The sequence below is a fragment of the Acartia tonsa genome, chromosome 1 (genome assembly GCF_053477335.1).
Source record: "Acartia tonsa isolate MP-2025a chromosome 1, ASM5347733v1, whole genome shotgun sequence".
In the NCBI taxonomy this organism is placed as follows: domain Eukaryota; kingdom Metazoa; phylum Arthropoda; class Copepoda; order Calanoida; family Acartiidae; genus Acartia; species Acartia tonsa.
Genome location: NC_137260.1, coordinates 34,323,237 through 34,349,059, shown reverse-complemented (window position 1 = coordinate 34,349,059; position 25,823 = coordinate 34,323,237). Strand labels below are relative to the sequence as shown.

Sequence of the window (25,823 nt, the reverse complement as noted above, 5' to 3'; positions counted from 1 at the left end):
AGTTGTGGAAGTCATATATATGTATGATAAGCCCCATTTAAGTTTCAAAAGTGACTTAGCTCTTATGGCTGCCGGCGCGCGGGGAGTATAAAAAGTGCCCACACCCCTTATAAAACCAAAAATATAAATTCCTTCAAACACAGGCATGTTGCATATCAAAATGACCGTATTGAAATGCTGATTACGAATCTGAAAACTGTATTAAAAAATATTGCTCCTAGTTCGAATAAGATCTCATTAAGTACCTAAAAACAGCTGATTTAGTCAAAATTGTTAATTTTGGTAGGTTATTTGAAAATCATTTCAGACTGAATCAATATTTTTCAAAACGAATTTCAGATCTGTAATCAGCATTTCAATGCGGTCATTTTGATATGCAACATGCCTATGTTTGAAGGAATTTCAATTTTTGGTTTTATAAGGGGGTGGGCAAATTTTATACCCCCCGCGCGCCCGTTGTTTTTGGATTAAAAAACCTCTTTCAAGTTTCACAGGGTTTTATATTGGCCCAGTAACCCTTACCAATGTCTACTAATGTGAAATTCCAAAATCGACCCACCCTATTGGAGGTGTCCCACCCCCCCAAGAAAATAGCTTAAACCACCACAGGACCAATAGGTATATATCCTAAAGAGTAGAATCCGATCGGTTCAGTGGTTACCGAGATCTTAAGGGACGGACAGACAGACAGACAAACGGACAGACATCAAGCTACTTTGTATTATAGATATTTGTATATTTTAGGTACTTTGGGTACTTTCAATTTTAGCTTAATTAAAAATTGTCTTTGAAATGTGCATAGTTTGTAGTTTGGGGGGGGGGGGGGGAGTTTATACACTTATAGGCAATGCAATTCAGTATAAAATTTTGCCTTGGATGTTTTTGGGTTTGTTGTCATTAACCTGATTCTTTTTGTAAAACCTCTTATATGATACAATCTGCCAGCAAATCTTTGAAAATTGAATTTTGGCACTTTCCTTTTAGGGGCTAGTAGGGTAAAACAGCTTCAAAAACATTAAAATCTAAAGTCTGAGCTTAGTTTTAGAGATATCTAGCTGATTTTTTAATGTAAACTTTTTTACATAATTAAGCTAAGTAGTCACTGAAGATTTCATTTGGTACTTTCCTCCTTGGAGTAGTTATGAGCCTATTTTTAAAAATGTCAAGAAGATTTTTTTAATTTAAGTTTTTTTTTTCATTTTGGCACTTTCCTTCTTAGGGCTAGTGGGGTAAAACACTCCCTAAAACATTAAAATCATAAGCAGTACCAGATTTTGCCCTGGCTGTTTGGACTTGTTGTTATAGTTATTAAATGATTCTTTTTTAAAATTTTCTTATATGAATAGATCTACCTGTAAAACTTTAAAATTGAATTTTGGCACTTTCCTTCTAGGGGCTTGTAAGGGTAAAAAAGCCTCTAAAACACTAAAATTATAAGCTATGAAATTATTTTTGAAGATATCAAACTAATTTTTTTAATATAAACATATTTTACTAATTAAATTAGTAGCTATTACAGATTTCCTTATGGCACTTTCCTTCTTGAGTCTAGTGGGGTAAAACACATCAAAATACAAAAATTATGAGTTCTGAGCTTATTTTCAAAGATATCATGTTGAAATTTGATGAAAACATATTTCACATAATTGAAAAAAATGATATAGTCCTTGAAAGAAAGTGCCTAATTGAAATCTAATGATTATTTAGTTCAGTTATTTGAAAAAAGTTTTTATTAACAAAATCAGCCCAATATTTTTAAAAATAAGCACAGAACTTAAAGTTTTAGTAGTTTTGGTCAGTTTTACCCCCACTATCCCCTTGAAGGAAAGTGCCAAAACTTAAGACTTTCTGGTATATTTAATCACTAGCGGTAAGGCCCTAGAGGACTCTAGAGGACCTTGTGGTGAAAGTGACCCCTCTACTTTCAATTGTACTTATTAAAAGAAAAGTTTTTAAAAATGGGAAGAGTTCATTTTTTTAGGGTGATTTCCTTTAGGAGGGTGATAGAAGGACCATATCTGAGTATCGGTTACAGAGATCCTTTGCTACAGACAAAAATAGCTTACTACTTTATATAATAGGATATAAGAGATTTCACAAAAATAATCAGGTTGATAACTATAACAACAAGCCCAAACATCTAGAGCAAAATTTTGTACCAAATTTATAAAAATTATATAAACTCCCCCCCCCCCCTTTGGATTTTATAACTTAATTATTGGGGGGTCTTTCACCCGACTACCACCTAGAAAGAAAGTGTTAAAATAAAATCTTTAGTTGCTACTTAGCTCAATTATGTGAAAAAGTTTACATTAAAAAATCAGCTTGAAATCTCTATAAATAAGCTTAAGCCTTAAAGGCTTAAATTTTAGTGTTTTGGGGAGTGTTTTCCCTTACTAGCCCCAAGGAGGAAAGTGCCAAAATAAAATAAAAAGTGGTTACTTGGCTCAATTATGCAAAAAAGTATACTTTAAATAAATCAGCTTGATATCTCTAAAAATAAGCCCAGAACTTAAAGTTTTAGTAGCTTTGGGTGCAGTTTTACCCCACTAACCCCTTGAAGGAAAATACCAAACATTAGGTTTACTGGTATATTTAATCACTAGCGGCTTCGCCCCTAGCCTCTAGGGGCGAAGCCCCAAGAGGTTTGATCAACCTAATTTTTCGTATTTTAGATTTAAAAAGAAAAAGTAAAAAAAAAATTTTTTTTGGGGGGGGGGGGGGTATTTTTCATTTTTTGGGGGGGTTGGGGGTGTCCCACCCCCCAAGAAAATAGCTTAAAACCATCACAGGACCAGTAGGTATATTCCCTGAAGAGTAGAGCCCAATCGGTTAAGTGGTTACTGAGATCTTAAGCTTCAGATGGACAGTCAGACGGACAGACGGACAGACAGACGGACAGACATCGTTCTACTTTGTATTTTAGATATAAAAGATTTTACAAAAAAGAATCAGTTTAATGGCTATAACAACAAGCCCAAAAACAACCATGGCAAAATTTTATACTGAATTTCATTGCCTATAAGTGTATAAATTTTCCCCCTCCCTACTTGGTTCTTACTACAAACTATACACATTTCAAAGACAATTTTTAATTAAGCAAAAATTTAAAGTACCCAATGTACCTAAAATATACAAAGATATCTATATAGAATAATTATATAACTCTAGGTGCTAAGCAATATAATTTTTAAAAGGTTTGTGTAACAAGTATTAAACTTAAGATTCAAGGAAAAACTGCAGTTTCAAAACTTGTGCATATTTCAGAGGATAGCTTAAAAACTAATAATAGTACAAAAACGTAATATACCAATATGAAAAAAAGAGGTTATAAGCTTTCCAATGGTATGCATAGCATTTTTCTACCTTTTCTATGTGCTAAGCAATGACATGTTTAAAATGTCTGTATTTTTTTTGCAGGCTTGCCAATGTGAATTTTAGGTTAAAAATAGCTAAAATCTTTTTCCCGGATTTTCTCCCAAGAAGGAACGCTTTTGATTTCGTTTTTTGCATTTTTCATTAGTCTATATATGTATATATCAGAATCTGTAATAATCTCAGATAGCCCCTTTCAAAAAACTGCTTTTTCCTTCCGGCGACTAGTGCATTTGTATATAAAAGTTAAGTACAAAAGCGGAATAAATTTTAGGATCTTTTATTTGGCAGAATTTCTCTTAACGAACAGTAGACTTCCCTCCCCCCAACTCTATCAAAAGTTCATATCCTATAATATAAAGTAGTAAGGTTTTTTTTTGTCTGAAGCTTTAGATTTTGATTGCTACGAAGCTGATTGAGTTCTCTTTTTAATGTAAGCTTCAAATAGATCACAGGATGATTTTAGGCCAGTTTTATGTTCTCTCCCTTCCCTATTCGAATACATAGCCCCTAGATAATAGGGGCACAGCCATTGGTTAATAATAATGGATCATGGAAAGAAAACAAAGTCATTCCTTAATTAGGACAGAAGTCACCTTCCTAGGAAGGACATAAGTAGCTTCCCTTATGTGAGACTTTGTTAGATGAAGGGCATAACTTGTCTCCCTTAACAAAGATTTTGCAAGATGAAGGACATAAGTAGCCTCCCTTCTCCACACAAAACCTAGCTTTTTGGTCCTTCACATAGCAAAATCTTGCATAAAATAGTTTATCTGTCCTTCACATAGCAAATTCTTGCAAAACATAGCATTTATGTCCTTCACATAGCAAATTCTTGCAAAACATAGCAAATTCTTGCAAAACATAGCAAATTCTTGCAAAACATAGCAAATTCTTGCAAAACATAGCAAATTCTTGCAAAACATAGCAAATTCTTGCAAAACATAGCAAATTCTTGCAAAACATAGCAAATTCTTGCAAAACATAGCAAATTCTTGCAAAACATAGCAAATTCTTGCAAAACATAGCAAATTCTTGCAAAACATAGCATTTATGTCCTTCATATAGCAAATTCTTGCAAAACATAGCAAATTCTTGCAAAACATAGCAAATTCTTGCAAAACATAGCAAATTCTTGCAAAACATAGCATTTATGTCCTTCACATAGCAAATTCTTGCAAAACATAGCAAATTCTTGCAAAACATAGCATTTATGTCCTTCACATAGCAAATTCTTGCAAAACATAGCAAATTCTTGTTGGGACTATGTTACCTTTATTTTGTGTTTATACATGATTCTATATTTAATTTACATGCAATGGTATTCTCTAGTTGGAACAATGAGACCTAGACTAATTTTTGAAAAATACAATAAACGTTAAAGGAACCTTAATACAAGGTTTGATTAAAAAAAAGATAAATAAAACATTTTCTCGTATTCATTCGAATCCTGTGGATAGGAACCGGTTCTCATCCATACGAAAAAACTATGTCTAGCACCGAATTATATCCAGCTTTCTAGGGATATAGAATGTACAATCATAAGATTAAAACTAGTTTTTTTTAGCCCCGAGCTAGTTTTAATCTTATGATTGTACATTCTATATCCGCGGAAAGCCGTTTATAATACGATGCGAGAAATAACTATTACTATTACTATCCTAATTTTGTATAATTGTACTTTAGCCTTACTTATTATCAAGAATATTTGACGTTAAGAAAGTCTTTGAATAGATTAGGACAATAATATTTAATGGTAGAAAGGATTTTAAAATTTAATTAAACACTGGTAAACTATGAAAAAATATTTTTATGACTTGCTATGTATATCATTGATAGACAAACCAATTCGAATGAATTCGAATACTTGTAAGAACCGCAAGAAAAGGCATTCTCGAGTGACTTGTAAAGATGCTTCGCTACAAACAACCAATATTGTCATCTTGACCTATAAAACAATAGATGGGGTTATTGCATGTTAGTTATTATAACTATTTTAAGAGTTATTTTCTTATTTTGATTATTATAGTTTCTTTATAGACAGATAATTGGATAGAACAATTAAATCTATCGCTCATATTCGAAATTATTGATGTTGGCGTATCATAGATATGTTAAGCTTTATGTATTATGCCATGTTGTCTTAGGAATCAAAGTTTGAAAATAATATTAATAGGACAATTTAATCTAAATAAAAAAGATTTAAATTATTTCAAATATACCCACTGACAATTTATTTAAAGTTGCTATAGATGTATCATAGAACCTCTAGTTTTACTTATTACTCAAAAAAAAGACATATGGACGGACGGTAAGACATCTTTTTTATACTCTTATAATAACAATATAATCTTTATATATAAAATAAATAAACCAGTAATATCAAGAAATAATAGAAAGGAAATATATAACAAAGACTTGAGGCAGGTAGTAACATCAAATACCTCCGTTGGTATTTAAAGCACTCCCCCCCCCCCCTTTACCTTAACTGCTAGGCTTCAACAATTGTTTCCCTTGGGGCCCGGCATTGAATTTTTATCAGGGATAGAGATATAATATCTTATGGGAAACAGAGTGTTATCGTAAATTTAAATTCTTCAGCTAGTTGACAGGTTGGAATCTGCATTAAATTTCGTCAAACTAGAGACACGGCATTCATAAATAGCAAAAAGTATATAAGGGAAAGCCTTTCACAATATAAGGCGGAACTAATCATCATACATAAGTAGTACTTTCTGACAAGTTGCATAAGGTAATATTGTCAGTTACCTGTAATTTTATCTTTTTTGTATCAAATCCTCTTTCCCTGTATCCCTGAGAACCTTAACCATGGTAATTATCAGGGATTGAGAGAACAAGTACGGTTTAATACCTTCTCAACAGTTACCAACGGCAGAATTTTGCAATTACAAACTCGATAAAAGGGTGGGGGGGGGGGGGAGGGAGTTATTCGTTGTCCATTTTCCTATCCCAAATCCCTGGTTTTATATTAATAAAAAAAAGAATGTAATATTAGTAAATACCTGACTTCGCTATTGAAAAGAAAGGTGTTTTAATTTCCCCTCCTCATCAGTGGAAATATTGATTTTGTGAAATTTTACATTAAATAGTATCACGTATTTTTAGTAGCGCAACTTCACCAAAACAAAAGTATTCTGCATGTATATTATATAACGGTCAGCCATCGTTATCTTAATTTGTTTTGTAATAAACTAATTTGTCAAGCTTTTCTATAATTTGAAATTTAGCGTCCACAAATAAGAAAAATTGATGATCAAATTGTTTATAGACTTAAACTACAAATAACAGATAATTTAAGTCCTAAATTAAATTAAGAACGTTTCTTACCAGTCACTTCAGTGAATATAGAAATATTTAAAAAATAATTGTACATCATATTGATTTTCATAGTATTACAAGTATTAAAAGAATTATTTTATTGATTTTTTAACGAGTCTTAAATGACATGACAATAAATTTCATCTTTCATTTAAGTAGTTACAAACATATTCATTATTTAATACAAAATTCTCTATCATCGGAGTGCGGAAGTGGGGTGTAGAGGGATGTCAACACCCCCCTTCAAATCACCATATTGGGAATGCCTGCCTTTACGGTTCTCCATCCCACTGGTGAATCAATGTGCATGCCACTGTTCTCTATTAAATGAAATACCTTCATTGCTAGGCCATAGACTTGGGCCAATAAAACAGTGAGTAAGTATTAACATTTCTGAACAATTTCATTAAAACTTTGAAAACATGGTTTCCCACTCTAGAAAAAAATAAAATAATTAACTAATGAATTAGATAAAATGTTTATTGAGAATGTATCGATATGAAGTATACTATGGAAGGATATATTAATTCTGCTTTTTCAAGGAATTAAGTCATTATTATATGAATTCGTCATCAAATTTCTTTAGTTTATAATTTATAGTTTATTATTATTTAATAATTTCTAACCTCAACCTGTAATATCAGCCAATTGTTCTAACATCAAAGTAGAAATCAAGCTTTTATTCGAGGTCTACAGTCCCTACGCATTTAATTTCTCGCTTGTTATTTTCCCTGTCCTATTATGTAAGGTAGCATTTTTTGTAGCTTACGATTGTGATAACTACTCATTTCATGGAATTTCACATGAGTTAATAATGCTTTCATTCTAGTTTCTACTCTTCCCTGCCCAGTACAAGCCCCTAGATGCTAGATACACTGCCGTTAGTTATTAGCAGTTTATTTTAGTCTGAATATTAACTTTGGAGTTAGATTTTTATGGAGTAAGATATAATTGAATTGTAATGACTATAGGAATTTTCAACAATAAAATCCAAAATGACTTAATAAAAATTGATATTAGTTCTCAGCATGGTCTAGCCCGACTGTTGGGCCGGGGCTCTAACAATCTAAACAACAACAACAATAATGAGGTGAACCAGGGATCAGAGCCACAACAACAAAGCTCCCCCACAGAAACAGCAAACAACAACCAACAATCTCCAGCAAATAATAATCCAACTCCTAGGGATGGACAAAAGATTCTAAAAATTAAAGCTTAAACATCCGCTCATCTTTCTAGTTTAAACTTATATTATAACAAATTTACATGTAATTTTTCTTATATACTTGCTAAGGTTAAGAAAAGCCCCGCTGGATGGGTTGCAGTTTAGCTTTTATGAATATATTTTGACAACAATGGTGAATTTGAGGTTGGTCTAACACATGACTGCACCTGTATCATATACTAGCTTCGAGATAGTTAGGTTAGGTAATATAAGATTTATTTAGGTTTAGACTACCGCAAGTTTCAGCACTACACCCTTCCTTCCTCCCCTTGAAAATCCCTAAGGGATATGGGCTTTAATATAGTTTGGATATCTCAATGTAATTAAAAGAATCTTAAGTCTCATCTTTTTAAATAGAAATTCAAACAACCCATTCAATTTTACTCCAAGATCTTCGTCAAATAGGAATAGTGGCTCTTTCACTAAAGGTATGATAAAATTCTTAAGAAAATAATAATACTTTTGACGAAAAAAAAATAATTGGTGATATGCGGACTTTCTAATAATGGTTATAAAGTTTCTATGCACCAAAATCGTACCTAACTGTAATAGAAATCACTATGCAAAGTTTGAAATCGATAGATCAATTTTAACGTGCCTAGATTAAAGAAAAGAGAAAACAATTACTGACGGACGGACCGACTCTAAATATAGAAAAGCTTTAATAATATCTTTAATAAAAACCTAGACATTTCTAGATAGTTTTTGCTGGTTTGACGGCCAGTGATATGCATATTTGACCTGAAAACAAGATCAACAACAACAAAACTAAATTAAGACATAAAAAAAATATTATCACATTGCTGTTACTATCCATTTACTTATTGTTTTAAGGATTGTTCCGTAACAACAGCTTTAATCCATTCTCAAGCAACAGCGGAGGGGCTGTGGATAATCTAGACTACATACACATTGCTTTTAAAACAGATAAGGTTAGTTATGAACACTAAGTAGTAGGATGTTTAACTGTGTAATAGCAACATTGGTTAATAATAAAGAATTGCTTTTAAAACAGATAACATCGTTTTGGGGCTGTGGAAAATATAGACTTTATCAAAAATGCCTAAAATACAGATAGGATGCATTTTTTTTCAAATTATAACATCAAATTATTAGCAGGTTGTCTGTTTGTTTATGCTTTAATTGTGAATGTGGATTATTAGGGCTATATATTTTTCAAAGTAAAAGAATGTTTGTCAGTCTTTCTGGATAATGTATGTAAGTATGTCCGCAGTGCCACAACTAGCAACCCAAAAACTCCTCTACCCCAAATAATTTTTGAGAAAATCATTAGGTCATTCTTATAATTTAGATTTTTTTTACAAAGCCTTAATTTTATTTTTCTTAATAATTAGGCTCCTGTAGTAGACCCAGATACTGATCTAGACATGGACAGCTTCCTTTATGACCTGGAAAAGGATTCTGGCGGCCGCAGGAGCACAACAAGCGGGTCTGCACACGATCAGGATCGGGGCAGAAATAGGAGCGGCGGGGAGAGCATTAGGAGTGGCGGAGAGAGCAATATTAGTGGAGGAGGTACTAACAGGAGTGGCGCAGATACTAATAGAAGTGGTGGAGGACTTCTAAGTAACAGAAGCAGCAGAGAGAGTAATGGAAGCAGTAATGGAGATGGAGCGAGACAAAGGTAATGTTAAGGAATATTAGTATTTATATTCAAACAAGGATGACAACATCCATAAGTAGCAAATCACAAAATCTATTATGAAATTGACAAAAGGGCAAAGTGAGTTATAGAGCAGATTATCTGTTATCATAACAAAGAAAAGAGAGAGAATACGCAAAAAACTTAAATCATGAAACCTTTAAAATATAAGTAAAAATAAAAGCAGCTAAAAGGCTACTTAAAAGCAGTCAGATAACATATTTTTTATACCGTATCATGGTGCATAATGAAGGGAATGTTGGCAAGCAGTTTTAGTAGTGTATCTTTTGTAGGAGCCGAGAAAATCTGTTGTGTAAAAAGTAAAAGATGATGAAAAGCTGCCCAAAAGCAGTCCGACCGCTATGGATTTTTTATACTTAAGTATGCTTCATATTGATGGAAATGTTGACAAGAAGTTTTATTTCAGCCTTCTATCTTTTTTATGAACCGAGAAAATCACGTTTCCCCAAAAAAGTTTCAGACACAGACAGGCATACATTACATACATAATTGATAGGTAATGTTGCAGTGTAATGGGTTGGTAATTATGACTCATATAAAAACAATTAAAGATTATCTTGAATAAACTGGTTTTCTTTGTTGAAAAATACAAACAATTTTTATTTTAGTTCTGTTGGAGGGGAGCCATTCTACAATATAGACTTAAATGATCCAGATGATCTTGCAACTTTTAAATATGCTGATGATTCTAATCAGGTAAAGTGTTATTTTACATGCAGCGCATGTTCTTAAAAATTTTACATTACTTACACTGTATATTATTTAATTACTATTCATATTAATCTAAATTTACACACAGCTCTGTACGTTGTTTAATGACATATAAGATGTTTCCGATGCATTCAAATCTTGAAACAAACTACAAAATTAATAAGAATAAATTTTGTATATTGACTATGATTTCAAATGAAATGAAAATTTAATCATGTCCTTGATAAAGGTTTAAAAAAATGTTACAAAATTTTGACTTGATAATGCCTTTTTTTGTATAATAATCTAACACAACTTTGAATTACACTAGAAAAAGTAAAAATGTGGAGTAAAAAAAGTGTCGGTATACTAGCAGATTTTGCCCTTTCCTTCTTGTCTCTAGAGGCTATGCTTCAAAAGAGGGGATGAAAAAAATATACCTAATTCCATCGAAATTCTTTTATAAATCTTCCCCCAAAAAAATCAAAATAATAGATAGAGCTGATTATAACAATGACAGGAATATTGAAAATGATAATTACAATATACATGTTTAGGAAAGTTTACAAAGCACAACGAGTCAAATTAAATCAGCCAGAGGAGTAGATAGAGCTGATTATAACAGTGAGGTTAGATCAGCCAGAGGAGTAGGTAGAGCTGATTATAACAGTGAGGTTAGATCAGCCAGAGGAGTAGATAGAGCTGATTATAACAGCGAGGTTAGATCAGCCAGAGGAGTAGATAGAGCTGTTTACAACAGTGACAGGAATTTACAATCTAACAAAACTTTACACAAAATATGAAATTTAAATTGTTGTTGTGCATAATCAACAATAATGTTTACTATCCTTTCTTTTTTATACACTGCACTGTCTATCAATCCTTTCTATTTGTTAAATTTATCTTTATTTACTTGTTCCCTTTTTCCTTTATTTTTGTTATCCTTCCTTATTATAGACCTTCTTATTTTTTTGCTTTATCTTTTTGAACATCTTTATCTCTATTGGTTTGTGTATTTTCTTTTACTGCACCTTTTTCCTTCACTATAATGACATCCTTTATGCTATTTATCATGTAATTGTAGAGTTCTTATTAGAGAAGAAGAAATAAATATGTATCTATATTATTTGATTGTATAAAATTATCAGAAAATACACAAACACCGCCAACTTTGCTCGTGCAGCCGCCAACGCCCTGCCCAATAACCCCAACAGCCGTGTAGCTGCAAACACTCTTCCTAATAATCCTGGTATCCAAAGTATAGCAAGTTTTCGACCACCAAACAGAGCAAGCTTACCACCTCTTCCACTCTCCCTACCATCTTCGAGATCAAGGAAAATGTTATTTATGTTATTTAAATGGATTTTTTTACTTTGATCTTACACAAGAGTAGCATGTACTCTAATAAAGTGAACCGTGTAGCTGGTTAAAATAATGATTTCTCCCTAACACCCCCTTTACCCCATTCCCTCCTACTGAATGGACTGACTAATAAATGATGTTATCAACCAAAATTAACGACAAATTTCCCCTGTCCTAATTTCCACTAATATTCTACATCCATTGTTATTCAGTTGCATTGCTGCACATCACATACCAAGACAATTATTATAAAAGTAACTTGTATGTAAATAAAGCAGAATTAATTAACCTATTACTTTCTTTTTGATATAGCTCAAGATACAGGGATTGAACAATTTACATTGAATTAATCTTTTCAAAATTTTTAATAAAAGAAACATTTCAAATTTTCTACAATTGTCGGCTTCTTCACAGTATAAAACCATTCAGTATATTTACCCAAAATAGTATTGCAATAAGGAAAAATATAGAATTAGGATAAATTATGGAAAAAATGTTGAATATAACATAATAAATTAATTAAGTATGAGAGCAAGTAAACGCTATGCCCCCATCAATCCTTTATCCCCAGCTTCTATACCTGAAGAAACAGAAATGGCTATCACAACACCTCAGCCTCCATTTAGAAGGTTTCAGGATCAAAGGTGAATATATAGATAGATAGATGTTCAGATATAGAAATAAATAGTGGATATATGTATGTAGATAGATAGATGACTTTATTTGCAGATAGATTTGTAAATAGTTAGCCACCATTTTTTATACCTTAAGAAATAGAAATTACTTTATGAATACATCTTACCCTCTATTTAGAAGGTTTTAGAATCAAAGGTGGATAGATAGATGTAAAGATAGAGAAATAAATGATGGATATATACAGATAGATGACTTTATTTTCAGATAGATAAATGAAATATTATTTACCTTAAGAAAGTTTAATGATCAAAAGTTGGTATAAATAGATAGATATGAAGATAGACAAATAAATGGTGGATTTGATAGATGGATGACTTAATGTTCAGATAGATAGATAAATTTGATAGTTATTCACTTTAAGAAACAATATGACTAAACCTCACTCTCTATTTAGAAAATGATCAAAGGTTGGTATAGATAGATAGACTTTATGTTCAGATAAATATAATAGTTTATTAATTCATTACCTGTTCTTTACCTGGAGAAACAGAAATGGAGATTACAATACCCCAGCCTCCATTTAGAAGGTTTCAGGATCAAATAATAGTGAAGATACATAAATTAATAAAAAGTAAAAAGATAAAAAAAAACATAGCAGTAATTTTTTTTTAGGTTGTCCCTACGAATGGCTCAATCAGAGGATCTGAGCTCCAGAAAAGATATCTCAACCTCCAGAAATCCTCCAGGAACTCCAGCTGCCCGACAGGCTGAAAGGGAGAGACAAAAGCCAAGGTAAAATTGAAAAATTAATATTTCTTAATGTCTGGGTTATGCTATTAGTATGTTGACATTAAAAAAAAATTTAAGAATGTTTGTTACATAATTGTTTCTATTAAATTTAATCAATTTTAACCGAATATAAATATTTCAGTTTATTCAATCTGTTTGGGTTGATAGATACTGAAAAAGTATCATCGTACTTTGCTGTCTTTCAACCAAGATATATTCAAGACGAGGAAGGGAATAATCATAGAAAAGGTAGTAATATTATTTTACCTGTATTGCTATAAAATGTTATTTGTGAATTTTTAAGTTGGTCTTCGGGTTGCTTTATTTACCACTAGCGGCTAAGCCCCTAGAGACCTCTAGAGGCACTTGAGGACTGGGGGGTTGAATTTAATAACAACACATTTTTAATTTTTTAAAAATAAATAAATAACATATTGGGGGGGGGGGGGGGGCTTTTTTCTACAAGCGCTCTTGGGAGGGTAGTGGTACCCTCCACCAAAATAGCAATAAATCTGCCCAGGACCTATGAAAAGATAGACATACATCCTGTTACTTTATTATAAGGATTCAAAAATATCCCTATTATTTGTATCATTTCCTCTGATAATGCATTTATAGTTCATACTTCTTTTAAAAATATGGTTTCATACAGGGGCGTCCAAGCTTTTTTCTTTGGGGAGGGGGGGGGAGGGGTAAGGAGGCGCGCGATGCGCGCCGCAAATTTATTTTACCCTCCCCCCCCAAAAAAAAAAAAAAATTTTACCCCGGGGGAAAAAATTGCTTGGGGGGGGTAATTACCACCCCCCTGAAATCTGTTGGCAGGGGTAAATTTTTGTTACCCCCCCCCCCCCCCCCAATTTTGGACGTCCTTGGTTTTTTAGGTGAAAGTTGTAGTAAATGATAATATCTTTCTCGTATTCATTCGAATCCGGTGCACCTCGGGGCTAAAAAACTGGTTTTAATCTTATAATTGTACATTCTATATCCGCGGAAAGCCGTTTTTAATACGATGCGAGAAATAAATATTATTCAAAAAAAATCGCCCTTCTATAAAATGTCTTTTCAGCCTTCATATCTGACAGTGACCTTCCCTGTGTTATCGGGTTCACATCTCTTGTGTTTCTGGTGATCTCTCTGTCCTCCCCGTATTGGTTGGTCAGCTACACAGCGACACACTCACCCTTCATCCGCATGGGCCCATGGGAGGCTTGCTTTAATCGGTAAAAGAATGCGGATTTAAATTTTATTTTAAAAACAATAATTTTCTGAATGGAAAAATTTAAATTAAATAACAATAACTGGCATCCCTATTTACCAGGATAGCCTGATAGGATATTCCATGTGTTAGATAGGTTTACTTACAAATCTTTGATTACAGCTATTGTAGAAGATATTTTTTATGATATAAGTAGCAAATAAATAAATCTATCACTTCTTTTATTCTTCAAGTTTTCTTAATGTTCTAACAATATTTAAAAGATTTAGCTTGCTGAAAGTTAATTTTAATATTTAATATTGTTAGAATATCTTTTCAGCTGCAATACAGCTAAGGTATGTCCGTCTGTATATTTGATAGTTTCTTTTGTTTTCTTGACAGAATGATTAAAATTAAAAAGACCATTTATCTAACAACATAGTATTTTGATTGATATCGCCAAAATTTAAAAAAACTAAAAAAATATTCCATTTTACAATTAACTTTAAAAATATAACTTTAATGTACTAGCTGTTTTTTTTCATAGCTTAGACTATATTGAATAATAATACTTGACATATTATAACTTAAATTTATTGTTAGATTTCGATATCCACGGTTGCAGTATGACAAACCTTTCCATGGATGTCATCCACTTTGGGGATATGATTACAGGTATGCTTATACTGTGTCCTTGTTTTAGCTGAAGCTATTGAAGTCCATACGCCATACAGGGAGGGGAGGGGTGGGGTTAAATCCTCCCCTTAAAAAAAGGCTGGTCAAAATTATGAATTTTTTTCACCTTTCCAAACTTATTTCACGCTTTGAACTATAGATTACTTGTAATTCTATGACAAAAACTCATTTGCAGATTGAAATATTAAACTCGAATCCCCTCTTAAAATTAAAAATCTTTTCCATTTCAGACCAGTCCGCGAGTGGTTAATACCTCCCTGGTTGCTTGGTGTTCAGGCCCTGTTGGTGTTAGCTCTAATCCTGGCACTTTTAGCCAGAGCTCTTTCTGTCGTGGTCGTTATCAGGCAACCTGTTCCTATTCTTCTCAGGTATTTAAATGTAATCACGTGACCATTTTTCTTCATAATAATACACAATTAAGATAGTTAAGATAGTATCAAATTATGATTTAAGGGTATATTAGCCGATAATTATCTGACACTTTTATCAATTTACCACAATATCCCCCCCCCCCCCCTTCTTTGAAAAGAAGACCCAGAGGATAATCTGTTTAATAATTTATCATTATTTCAAATATTGTATTTCTTAAATGCCTATATCATTTTAATTGTAGGTTTGGTTATCAGATCCAGATAACTTTGTTGATTCTGGACAGTTTGACCGGGTTGCTCCTAATCATCACCTCCCTTCTGTTTGCCTTCAACTGCTGGCGGCGTGACTGGCTCCTGTATCCAAACTGGAACTACCTCTCCTGGGGGTGGGGCACTCTCCTAGTTTCATTTTCCTTGCAGGTTAGTTCATACACAATTGTAGAATCCTGTTTTTTTTGTAAAGATGTTTTGGAGGTTCCAAGGGCCATACAAATGACGAGAAAGTATTTTAAAAAAATTAAATTGGTGGAAGAGTCAAAAGTATATGACTCTTTTCAAATCAAAATATGTTAATTACCACAAGTCCAAAAAAAGCTGCCTGTAACCCCATGATGCCAAACTGTAATGACACACAGACAGACAAAATTTTTAGAGACTATTATTTTGGATCATATGAAGGAAATGAAGTCATTCCTTAAAAGGACAGAAATTTCATTGCAAAAAGGACAGAAATCATCTTCCTTTTTCTCAGATAAGTGAAATATGGACAAAAATCACCCTCCTTTTTCTCACATATCTGAAAAAGAGAATAAAAATCACCTTCCTAAATCTCACTTAATCTTCCTAATTCTAGAAAATTAACCTAGTTCCTCCAAATTCTACCTTTTCATAACAAAGTCTACCTTTTCCTTACACATTCTCACTTATTCTCAGATAACCTACCTTATTCTAAGAAATTCTTCCTAAATCTAAGAAAATCTACCTTACTCCCCCAAATTCTTCCTTGGTTTCCCAAATTCTTACTTATTCTAGGAAATTCTACCTTATTCCAAGAAAATCTACCTTATTCCCCCAAATTCTTCCTTATTCTTGGAAATTCTATGTTATTCTAAGAAATTCTTCCTTATTCTAAGAAAATCTTCCTAATTCTCCCAAATTCTTCCTTATTCTGAGAAAATCTACCTTATTCTAACAAATTCTTCCTTATTATAAGAAAATCTACCTTATTCTTCCTAATTCTTTCTTATTCCCCCAAATTCTACCTTATTCTAAAAAAATCTTACTTGTTCTAAGAAAATCTACCTTATTCTAAGAAATTCTTCCTTATTCTAAGAAAATCTACCTTATTCTAAGAAATTCTTCCTTATTCTAAGAAATTCTTCCTTATTCTAAGAAATTCTTCCTTATTATAAGAAATTTTACCCTATTCTAAGAAAATCTACCTTATTCTAAGAAATTCTTTCTTATTCTAAGAAAATCTACCTTATTCTAAGAAATTCTTCCTTATTCTAAGAAATTCTTCCTTATTCTAAGAAATTCTTCCTTATTCTAAGAAAATTTATCTTATTCTAAGAAATTCTTCCTTATTCTAAGAAATTCTTCCTTATTCTAAGAAATTCTACCTTATTCTAAGAAATTCTTCCTTATTCTAACAAATTCTTCCTTATTCTAAGAAAATCTACCTTATTCTAAGAAATTCTTCCTTATTCTAAGAAATTCTACCTTATTCTAAGAAAATCTACCTTATTCTAAGAAATTCTTCCTTATTCTAAGAAAATCTATCTTATTCTAAGAAATTCTTCCTTATTCTAAGAAATTCTTCCTTATTCTAAGAAATTCTTTCTTATTCTAAGAAAATTTACCTTATTCTAAGAAATTCTTCCTTATTCTAAGAAATTCTACTTTATTCTAAGAAAATTTACCTTGTTCTAAGAAATTCTTCCTTATTCTTAGAAAATCTACCTTATTCTAAGAAATTCTTCCTTATTCTAAGAAAATCTACCTAATTCTCCCAAATTCTTTCAATATACAGGAGTCCTAAACTCAAAAACAAAGTTTCAGCGCGATCCGACCACACGTTCTCAAGATACAGTGACCTGGAGTCCTTGGCACTGACGTTGAGATTTGGGAAATGGTTCGAATCCTTAATAAAATATTTTGGCACTTAGTCAAAATTTTGAAGAAAAACATCCAGGTGGACAAATAATTTTGATCAAATATTTGAAAATTATTTCAAGTGTCAAAATATTTTTGGACTTTAACCAAATTTACTAAGGATTCGAACCATTTCACAAATCTTACTGTAGGTACCAAGGACACCAGGTCACCGTATCTCAAGAACAGGTGGTCAGATCGTGCTGAAACTTTGTTTTTGACTTTGGGACCCCTATATATTGAAAGAATTTGAGAGAATTAGGTAGATTTTCTTAGAATAAGGAAGAATTTGTTAGAATAAGGAAAAATTTCTTAGAATAAGGAAGAATTTGAGGGAATAAGGAAGAATTTGGGGAAATAAGGTAGATTTTCTTAGAATAAGGAAGAATTTCTTAGAATAAGGTAGATTTTCTTAGAATAAGGTAAATTTTCTTAGAATAAGGTAGAATTTGGGAGAATTAGGTAGATTTCTTAGAATAAGGAAGAATTTCTTAGAATAAGGTAGAATTTCTTAGAATAAGGTAGATTTTCTTAGAATAAGGTAGATTTTCTTAAAATAAGGAAGAATTTCTTAGAATAAGGTAGATTTTCTTAGTATAAGAAAGAATTTGGGAGAATTAGGTAGATTTTCTTAGAATAAGGAAGAATTTGTTAGAATAAGGAAAAATTTCTTAGAATAAGGAAGAATTTGAGGGAATAAGGAAGAATTTGGGGAAATAAGGTAGATTTTCTTAGAATAAGGAAGAATTTCTTAGAATAAGGTAGATTTTCTTAGAATAAGGTAAATTTTCTTAGAATAAGGTAGAATTTGGGAGAATTAGGTAGATTTCTTAGAATAAGGAAGAATTTCTTAGAATAAGGTAGAATTTCTTAGAATAAGGTAGATTTTCTTAGAATAAGGTAGATTTTCTTAAAATAAGGAAGAATTTCTTAGAATAAGGTAGATTTTCTTAGTATAAGAAAGAATTTGGGAGAATTAGGTAGATTTTCTTAGAATAAGGAAGAATTTCTTAAAATAAGGTAGAATTTCTTAGAATAAGGTAGATTTTCTTAGAATAAGGTAGAATTTCTTAGAATAAGGAAGAATTTCTTAGAATAAGGTAGATTTTCTTAGAATAAGGAAGAATTTCTTAGAATAAGGTAGATTTTCTTAGAATAAGGTAGATTTTCTTAGAATAAGGTAGAATTTGGGAGAATTAGGTAGATTTCTTAGAATAAGGAAGAATTTCTTAGAATAAGGTAGATTTTCTTAGAATAAGAAAGAATTTCTTAGAATAAGGAAGAATTTCTTAGAATAAGGAAGAAATTCTTAGAATAAGATAGATTTTCTTAGAATAAGGAAGAATTTCTTAGAATAAGGTAGATTTTCTTAGAATAAGGTAGAATTTCTTAGAATAAGGAAGAATTTCTTAGAATAAGGTAGATTTTCTTAGAATAAGAAAGAATTTCTTAGAATAAGGTAGATTTTCTTAGAATAAGGAAGAATTTGGGAGAATTAGGTAGATTTTCTTAGAATAAGGAAGAATTTCTTAGAATAAGGTAGATTTTCTTAGAATTAGGTAGAATTTCTTAGAATAAGGAAGAATTTTTTAGAATAAGGTAGATTTTCTTAGAGTAAAGAAGAATTTCTTAGAATAAGGTAGATTTTCTTAAAATAAGGAAGAATTTCTTAGAATTAGGTAGATTTTCTTAGAATAAGGAAAAATTTCCCAGAATAAGGTAGATTTTCTTAGAACAAGTAAGAATTTCTTAGAATAAGCTAGAATTTGGGGGAATAAAGAATAATTAGGGAGAATAAGGTTGATTTTCTTAGAATAAGGAAGAATTTCTTAGAAGAAGGTAGATTTTCTTAGAATAAGGAAGATTTTCTTAGAATAAGGAAGAATTTCCCAGAATAAGGTAGATTTTCTTAGAATAAGGTAGAATTTCTTAGAACAAGGAAGAATTTGAGGAAATAAGGTAGATTTTCTTAGAATAAGGAATAATTTGGGGGAATAAGGTAGGTTTTCTTGGAATAAGGAAGAATTTGAGGGAATAAGGAAGAATTTGGGGAAATAAGGTAGATTTTCTTAGAATAAGGAAGAATTTCTTAGAATAAGGTAGATTTTCTTAGAATAAGGTAGATTTTCTTAGAATAAGGTAGAATTTGGGAGAATTAGGTAGATTTCTTAGAATAAGGAAGAATTTCTTAGAATAAGGTAGAATTTCTTAGAATAAGGTACATTTTCTTAGAATAAGGTAGATTTTCTTAAAATAAGGAAGAATTTCTTAGAATAAGGTAGATTTTCTTAGTATTAGAAAGAATTTGGGAGAATTAGGTAGATTTTCTTAGAATAAGGAAGAATTTCTTAAAATAAGGTAGAATTTCTTAGAATAAGGTAGATTTTCTTAGAATAAGGTAGAATTTCTTAGAATGAGGAAAAATTTCTTAGAATAAGGTAGATTTTCTTAGAATAAGGAAGAATTTCTTAGAATAAGGTAGATTTTCTTAGAATAAGGTAGATTTTCTTAGAATAAGGTAGAATTTGGGAGAATTAGGTAGATTTCTTAGAATAAGGAAGAATTTCTTAGAATAAGGTAGATTTTCTTAGAATGAGAAAGAATTTCTTAGAATAAGGAAGAATTTCTTAGAATAAGGAAGAAATTCTTAGAATAAGATAGATTTTCTTAGAATAAGGAAGAATTTCTTAGAATAAGGTAGATTTTCTTAGAATAAGGTAGAATTTCTTAGAATAAGGAAGAATTTCTTAGAATAAGGTAGATTTTCTTAGAATAAGAAAGAATTTCTTAGAATAAGGTAGATTTTCTTAAAATAAGGAAGAATTTCTTAGAATAAGGTAGATTTTCTTAGTATTAGAAAGAATTTGGGAGAATTAGGTAGATTTTCTTAGAATAAGGAAGAATTTCTTAAAATAAGGTAGAATTTCTTAGAATAAGGTAGATTTTCTTAGAATAAGGTAGAATTTCTTAGAATGAGGAAGAATTTCTTAGAATAAGGTAGATTTTCTTAGAATAAGGAAGAATTTCTTAGAATAAGGTAGATTTTCTTAGAATAAGGTAGATTTTCTTAGAATAAGGTAGAATTTGGGAGAATTAGGTAGATTTCTTAGAATAAGGAAGAATTTCTTAGAATAAGGTAGATTTTCTTAGAATGAGAAAGAATTTCTTAGAATAAGGAAGAATTTCTTAGAATAAGGAAGAAATTCTTAGAATAAGATAGATTTTCTTAGAATAAGGAAGAATTTCTTAGAATAAGGTAGATTTTCTTAGAATAAGAAAGAATTTCTTAGAATAAGGTAGATTTTCTTAGAATAAGGAAGAATTTGGGAGAATTAGGAAGATTTTCTTAGAATAAGGAAGAATTTCTTAGAATAAGGTAGATTTTCTTAGAATAAGGTAGAATTTCTTAGAATAAGGAAGAATTTTTTAGAATAAGGTAGAATTTCTTAGAATAAGGAAGAATTTCTTAGAAGAAGGTAGATTTTCTTAGAATAAGGAAGATTTTCTTAGAATAAGGAAGAATTTCTTAGAATAAGGTAGATTTTCTTAGAATAAGGTAGAATTTCTTAGAACAAGGAAGAATTTGAGGGAATAAGGTAGATTTTCTTAGAATAAGGAATAATTTGGGGGAATAAGGTAGGTTTTCTTGGAATAAGGAAGAATTTCTTAGAATAAGGTAAGTTATCTGAGAATAAGGGAGAATTTGTGTAATTAAGGTAGAATTTCTGAGAATAAGGAAGAATTTAGTAAAATAAGGTAGATTGATTAAACATGGTTGTAATAGTGAGGAAAAGGAAGAATTTCTAAGAACTAGGAAGAATTTGTAAGATGGTGGACAGAGGTCACCTTCCTTTAGTGAGAATTTGTAAGATAGTGGACAGAAATCACCTTCCTTACTGAGAATTTGTAAGAAAAAGGAAAGGAAATAGCCTTCCTATACCCAAGGAAGGGAATTTCTGTCCTTTTTAGGAATGACTTCATTTCCTTCATATGATCCATTATTTTTTAAGGCCCAAAGGAAATGCAAAAGAGAGAAAGTATTTTGAAAGTGAAAACTATGTGCTTCATTCAGGGGTAGCTATTGTAACAATCAATCCTACAAATAAATAACGATACCTTTTTAAGTATTTAGAAGTATATTTTGTTTTCTCATGTAAGTAAAGAGGGGTGAGTAAAAAAGGGGGGGGGGGGAAGTGGAAGGGGGTTGTGGGGAAATTTTCCTTTAAAATTGTTTGTCAAAATATCATTTCCTTGTCCCTGGCTTTATTTTGTTTAAAAAGCAGAAGATTTTATTCATATTCTAGAACTCGACTTATGTGGGTCTCTTAAAAAGTAAACCCTTATTTAACTTAACTTAGCTTAACCTTAAAGAAGCCTTACAGATATTTTCTTTATCAAAAAGACACTTTAGACTTTTCTTGAAAAAACACTCATCATACTATTCTATATTTTATTTCAAGGTTGTCACAGTGTATTTCACATGCAGAGAGGCGAGGAGAGAAAAGTTAAAACAACAATTTAATCTTCAATTATTGGAACAGTTGGAACCAAGACAGCTGGAAACACCTATTGGGTCTGGAATTTATGTTTGAAAAATTATGTACTTCTGTCCATTGTGTTATTAAAAAGAATTAGAAACTTATCTGTCTCCCTTTCAATTAAGTTTATGTAATATTTCTTTCCCGTATTCGATCTCAATATTTATTGCAGTGTGTTTTCTATTTTCATTTTTTTTTTTACAACGTAACACTGACAGTAATTTTTTTCTCACTCAGAGAATTCTAAACTTGTGGCGCTCTGACAAATGTACTTGAGAAATTTTTAAGTATTCGGTATATAAATGTATATTATATATTGATACAAAAAATGCTACTGTTGTGAATCTTAATCATATAAAACTCATTAAATTTGCATCTAGTCAAAATTGTTTGTAAAAATAATATTGTTTTTGTTATTCTGTTTTATTTTTATTTGGTGTCTTTATTTAAGAATAAATAGAAAATATGAGATTAATTATAATTTTCAAAATAGCATTTATTATCATAAATAAGAAAAATTTGTTTTATGAAGGTTTTTGTGTTAAATTTACGTATTACTAAGATCTATTTGTATTTATCAGGTCTATCGAAATAATTTTATTTATTAGAACAAAAGCGACGACATTTAGAAATATTTGAAATGACGCGGTCTTCGCCCTCTATTCTTGTTTATAAACAAAAAGTGAAATTTCGATGAAATATATATAAGAATAATTCTTTTTGTGTGTATTTAAAAAAGAATAATATTAATAATATTGTTTATATATGTAAGTTATTATTTTGAGCAAGATTTTATTTCTTTTAACTAATCAACAAAGTCGAAAATTTGAAAAACGGCCTCAACATTTTTTTGTAGTATTAATATAAATTAATCCAATAATGTCATCTAACAACAGCAAAGAGTTTATATACCTATTAAAGTATAATTTTCCCCGAAAAAGATTTTCTTTTATTTCATTAAATTATAAAAAAAAACCTTTGACATTTTATGCATTAATGCATGATCGATTAAAGTCCAGTGTTAATAATTTTATTAGTTTACTTTTTTATATATCTAATATAACCTTCTTTTGAAATAATTAATGTTTTAAATTTTAAATGAAAAAGAAAAAGTAGAAAAATATTGGGGTGGGGATTATTTTGCCAGAGGCGATTTCTCTTGAGAAGCCAGTTGGAGTTACCCTATCCCTAAATAGGTTCAAACCTCACTATATAGATGTAAATGAAGCTTTACTGTAAAGGGGAACCATTGGTCGAGCTGTTACTGAGATCTTAGGCTACAGATCCACAAATAGATATCCTGTTGCTTTTATATAAAGATTGGATTTGATATTCTACTAATGTTATTTTTATAATAATTAAGAAAATTGTTAGTTTCTTATAAATAGTTTATGTGTAGTCAACATTTCAGATATTTTGAATAAATAATGAAATAATATATAAATAATAGAACTAAATATTTTTTACGCTAACAGGTAAATGTTATTAAGTATGGCATTACTAAACAATCTATGACTTAAAACTATGTATTTTTTGTTAGTTTTATTTATATAATGAATAAATATGTAATTTAATAATTTAATTGGGTTGCATTTAATCTCAAATGTATCTAATTACAAAATTTAAGATAATTTAATTTCTTTCAGGTCTTGGAATCATCAGATATGGACGCAATACAAGAATCTACCTACTTGAACACTAACATACTACAAGAATCATCTCATATGGCTACATACATAATGCAAGAATCATCTCAAATGGATCCATATAGAATACAAGAATCATCTCAAGTGGATCCATGTAGAATACAAGATTTATCACAAGTGCATCCAAATAGAAAACATGAATCATCCTACATAGATGCTAATAGAATACATGAATCATCCAACATGGATGCTACCAGACTGCAGGAATCATCACAAATGGATCCAAATAGAATACAAAATCCATCACAAATTGAACCAAATAAAAAACAACAGTCGTCATTTATGGACGAAAATAGAATACAAGCATATAGTATACAAGAACCAACACATATGCACCCAAACACTAAACAACAATCTTCACATTTTGAAGTAAATATTACTCTAAAACAAGAATCACCCCAAATTGATGGAGATAAATTTCAAATTTCACCAATAGCAGACGAAAATAAAATTAAAATTTCATCAAACATTGATGGTAATAAAATACATACTTGTAACGTATGCAATAAGGTTTCTTCCAATAAATATAACCTTAAAATGCACATGAGAACTCACACAGGAGAAAAGCCATACACATGTGATATATGCTATAAGAGATTTTCACAAAAGAGTGAGTTGACTGTCCATAACAGAATACATACCGGCGAAAAACCATTCTCATGCACTGTATGTAGTAGGTCATTTGGAAACAGCACTGCTTTAACTGTACACATGAGGACTCATACAGGAAACAAGCCGTTTGTATGTGATGTGTGCGACAAGAAATTTGCTGTTAATAGCCATTTGACTGCTCATAAGCGGGTTCATACTGGAGAGAAACCATACAAATGTGATGTATGCCAAAAGGCATTTACTACTAGCGGTGAAAAGACTAAACATGCCAGGACTCATTCAGGGGAGAAACCATTTGCCTGTGATATGTGTGACAAGTCATTTACAAGGCCTAGTACTTTGTCTTCACACAAGAGATCCCATACTGGTGAAAGACCATACTCATGTGATATATGTAACAAAACATTCATTGATGCGAGTAATTATAGAGTTCATTACAAGATTCATACAGGTGACAAAAAATATTCCTGTATTATATGCGATAAATATTTTATTACCAATACAAAACTGGTTGCTCATAACAAAACTACATATCACCTTAAAAGAGCCGCAGCTCTGGCAGGTGAGCTTACATCTACATCAAACAATTTTGTTGGTGATCTTGATATTAAGCAGGAGCTTAGTGATGAGGAAATGTTTATGGATCATTTTCTTGCTTTCCAAATGGATGCTGATGACCATGGTGAATTAATTGTTAAACAGGAAATAGAAGATGAAGGAGATCAAAGTTATGATGATCAATTAATTTCTTGTGAAAAGAATCTGGATTTAAAAGAAGAAATTGAAAAAAATGATTCTCTTTCATCAGAAAATTTTAATCTGGAAGAGGAAAGAGAAGTCAAGGCAAATGAATTACTTTCTAATGACCTTACAATTTGATCTTTAAAAAAAGAAGAAAATATTCCGATTATCTACCTAGATAAGAAAAAAACACTTTATTTTACAAGATATTAAAGTTATTGATAGTAAGGTTGGGCTTAAGAAAACGATTTAAAGATACCTAGATTATTTTGGCTTTCAAAGCATTCAGAAACAAGAATATTTAAGTATAACGAAACTACATAAATATTTCTGGGTTGGTTATTTATTTACCTTTTGTTAAGCAATGAATTATAAAGGAATATTTTCATTGAGTGCATTTGACGAGTTTTTTTGGTAAAATATTATTGGTAGATATGGGCAGATAATTAAATGAAAATCAAACCTATCTAACAATAATCCTTATACTAAAGTAACAGGATGTTTGTCTGTTTGTGTATCTGTGTGTACCGAAGGATCTCGCTAACCGCTGAACCGATCGGGGTAGCTTCTCATAGGTCCCGGGAAGGTTTATAACTATTTTCTTGGCGGGTGGGACACCCCCAACCCCCCCAAAAATGAAAAATACTCCCCCCCCCAAAAAAAAAAAAATTTTTAAATAAAATTAAAAATGATGGCCCCCCCCCCAAAAA

General features: G+C 31.0%; 3 protein-coding genes across 3 annotated transcripts; all 3 read left to right on the top strand.

Moving 5' to 3' along the window:
* Positions 1–7,212: 7,212 nt before the first annotated feature.
* Positions 7,213–11,466, top strand: LOC145327183 (uncharacterized). Its single transcript, XM_080170757.1, has 7 exons — positions 7,213–7,217; positions 7,735–7,899; positions 8,297–8,367; positions 8,774–8,871; positions 9,295–9,584; positions 10,232–10,319; positions 10,871–11,466. The coding sequence occupies exons 1-7, from the start codon at positions 7,213–7,215 to the stop codon at positions 11,114–11,116; spliced, it is 963 nt and encodes a 320-aa protein (XP_080026883.1). The 3' UTR covers positions 11,117–11,466.
* Positions 11,454–23,466, top strand: LOC145317537 (uncharacterized). The gene is made up of 9 exons (XM_080158672.1): positions 11,454–11,647; positions 12,200–12,319; positions 12,984–13,103; positions 13,243–13,349; positions 14,167–14,320; positions 14,899–14,970; positions 15,222–15,359; positions 15,605–15,782; positions 21,977–23,466. The coding sequence occupies exons 2-9, from the start codon at positions 12,201–12,203 to the stop codon at positions 22,106–22,108; spliced, it is 1,020 nt and encodes a 339-aa protein (XP_080014798.1). The 5' UTR covers positions 11,454–11,647; position 12,200; the 3' UTR covers positions 22,109–23,466.
* Positions 23,464–25,543, top strand: LOC145317534 (uncharacterized). Its single transcript, XM_080158657.1, has 2 exons — positions 23,464–23,529; positions 23,701–25,543. Exon 2 carries the CDS (start codon positions 23,719–23,721, stop codon positions 25,249–25,251), a length of 1,533 nt encoding a protein of 510 aa, XP_080014783.1. The 5' UTR covers positions 23,464–23,529; positions 23,701–23,718; the 3' UTR covers positions 25,252–25,543.
* The last annotated feature ends 280 nt before the right edge of the window (positions 25,544–25,823 follow it).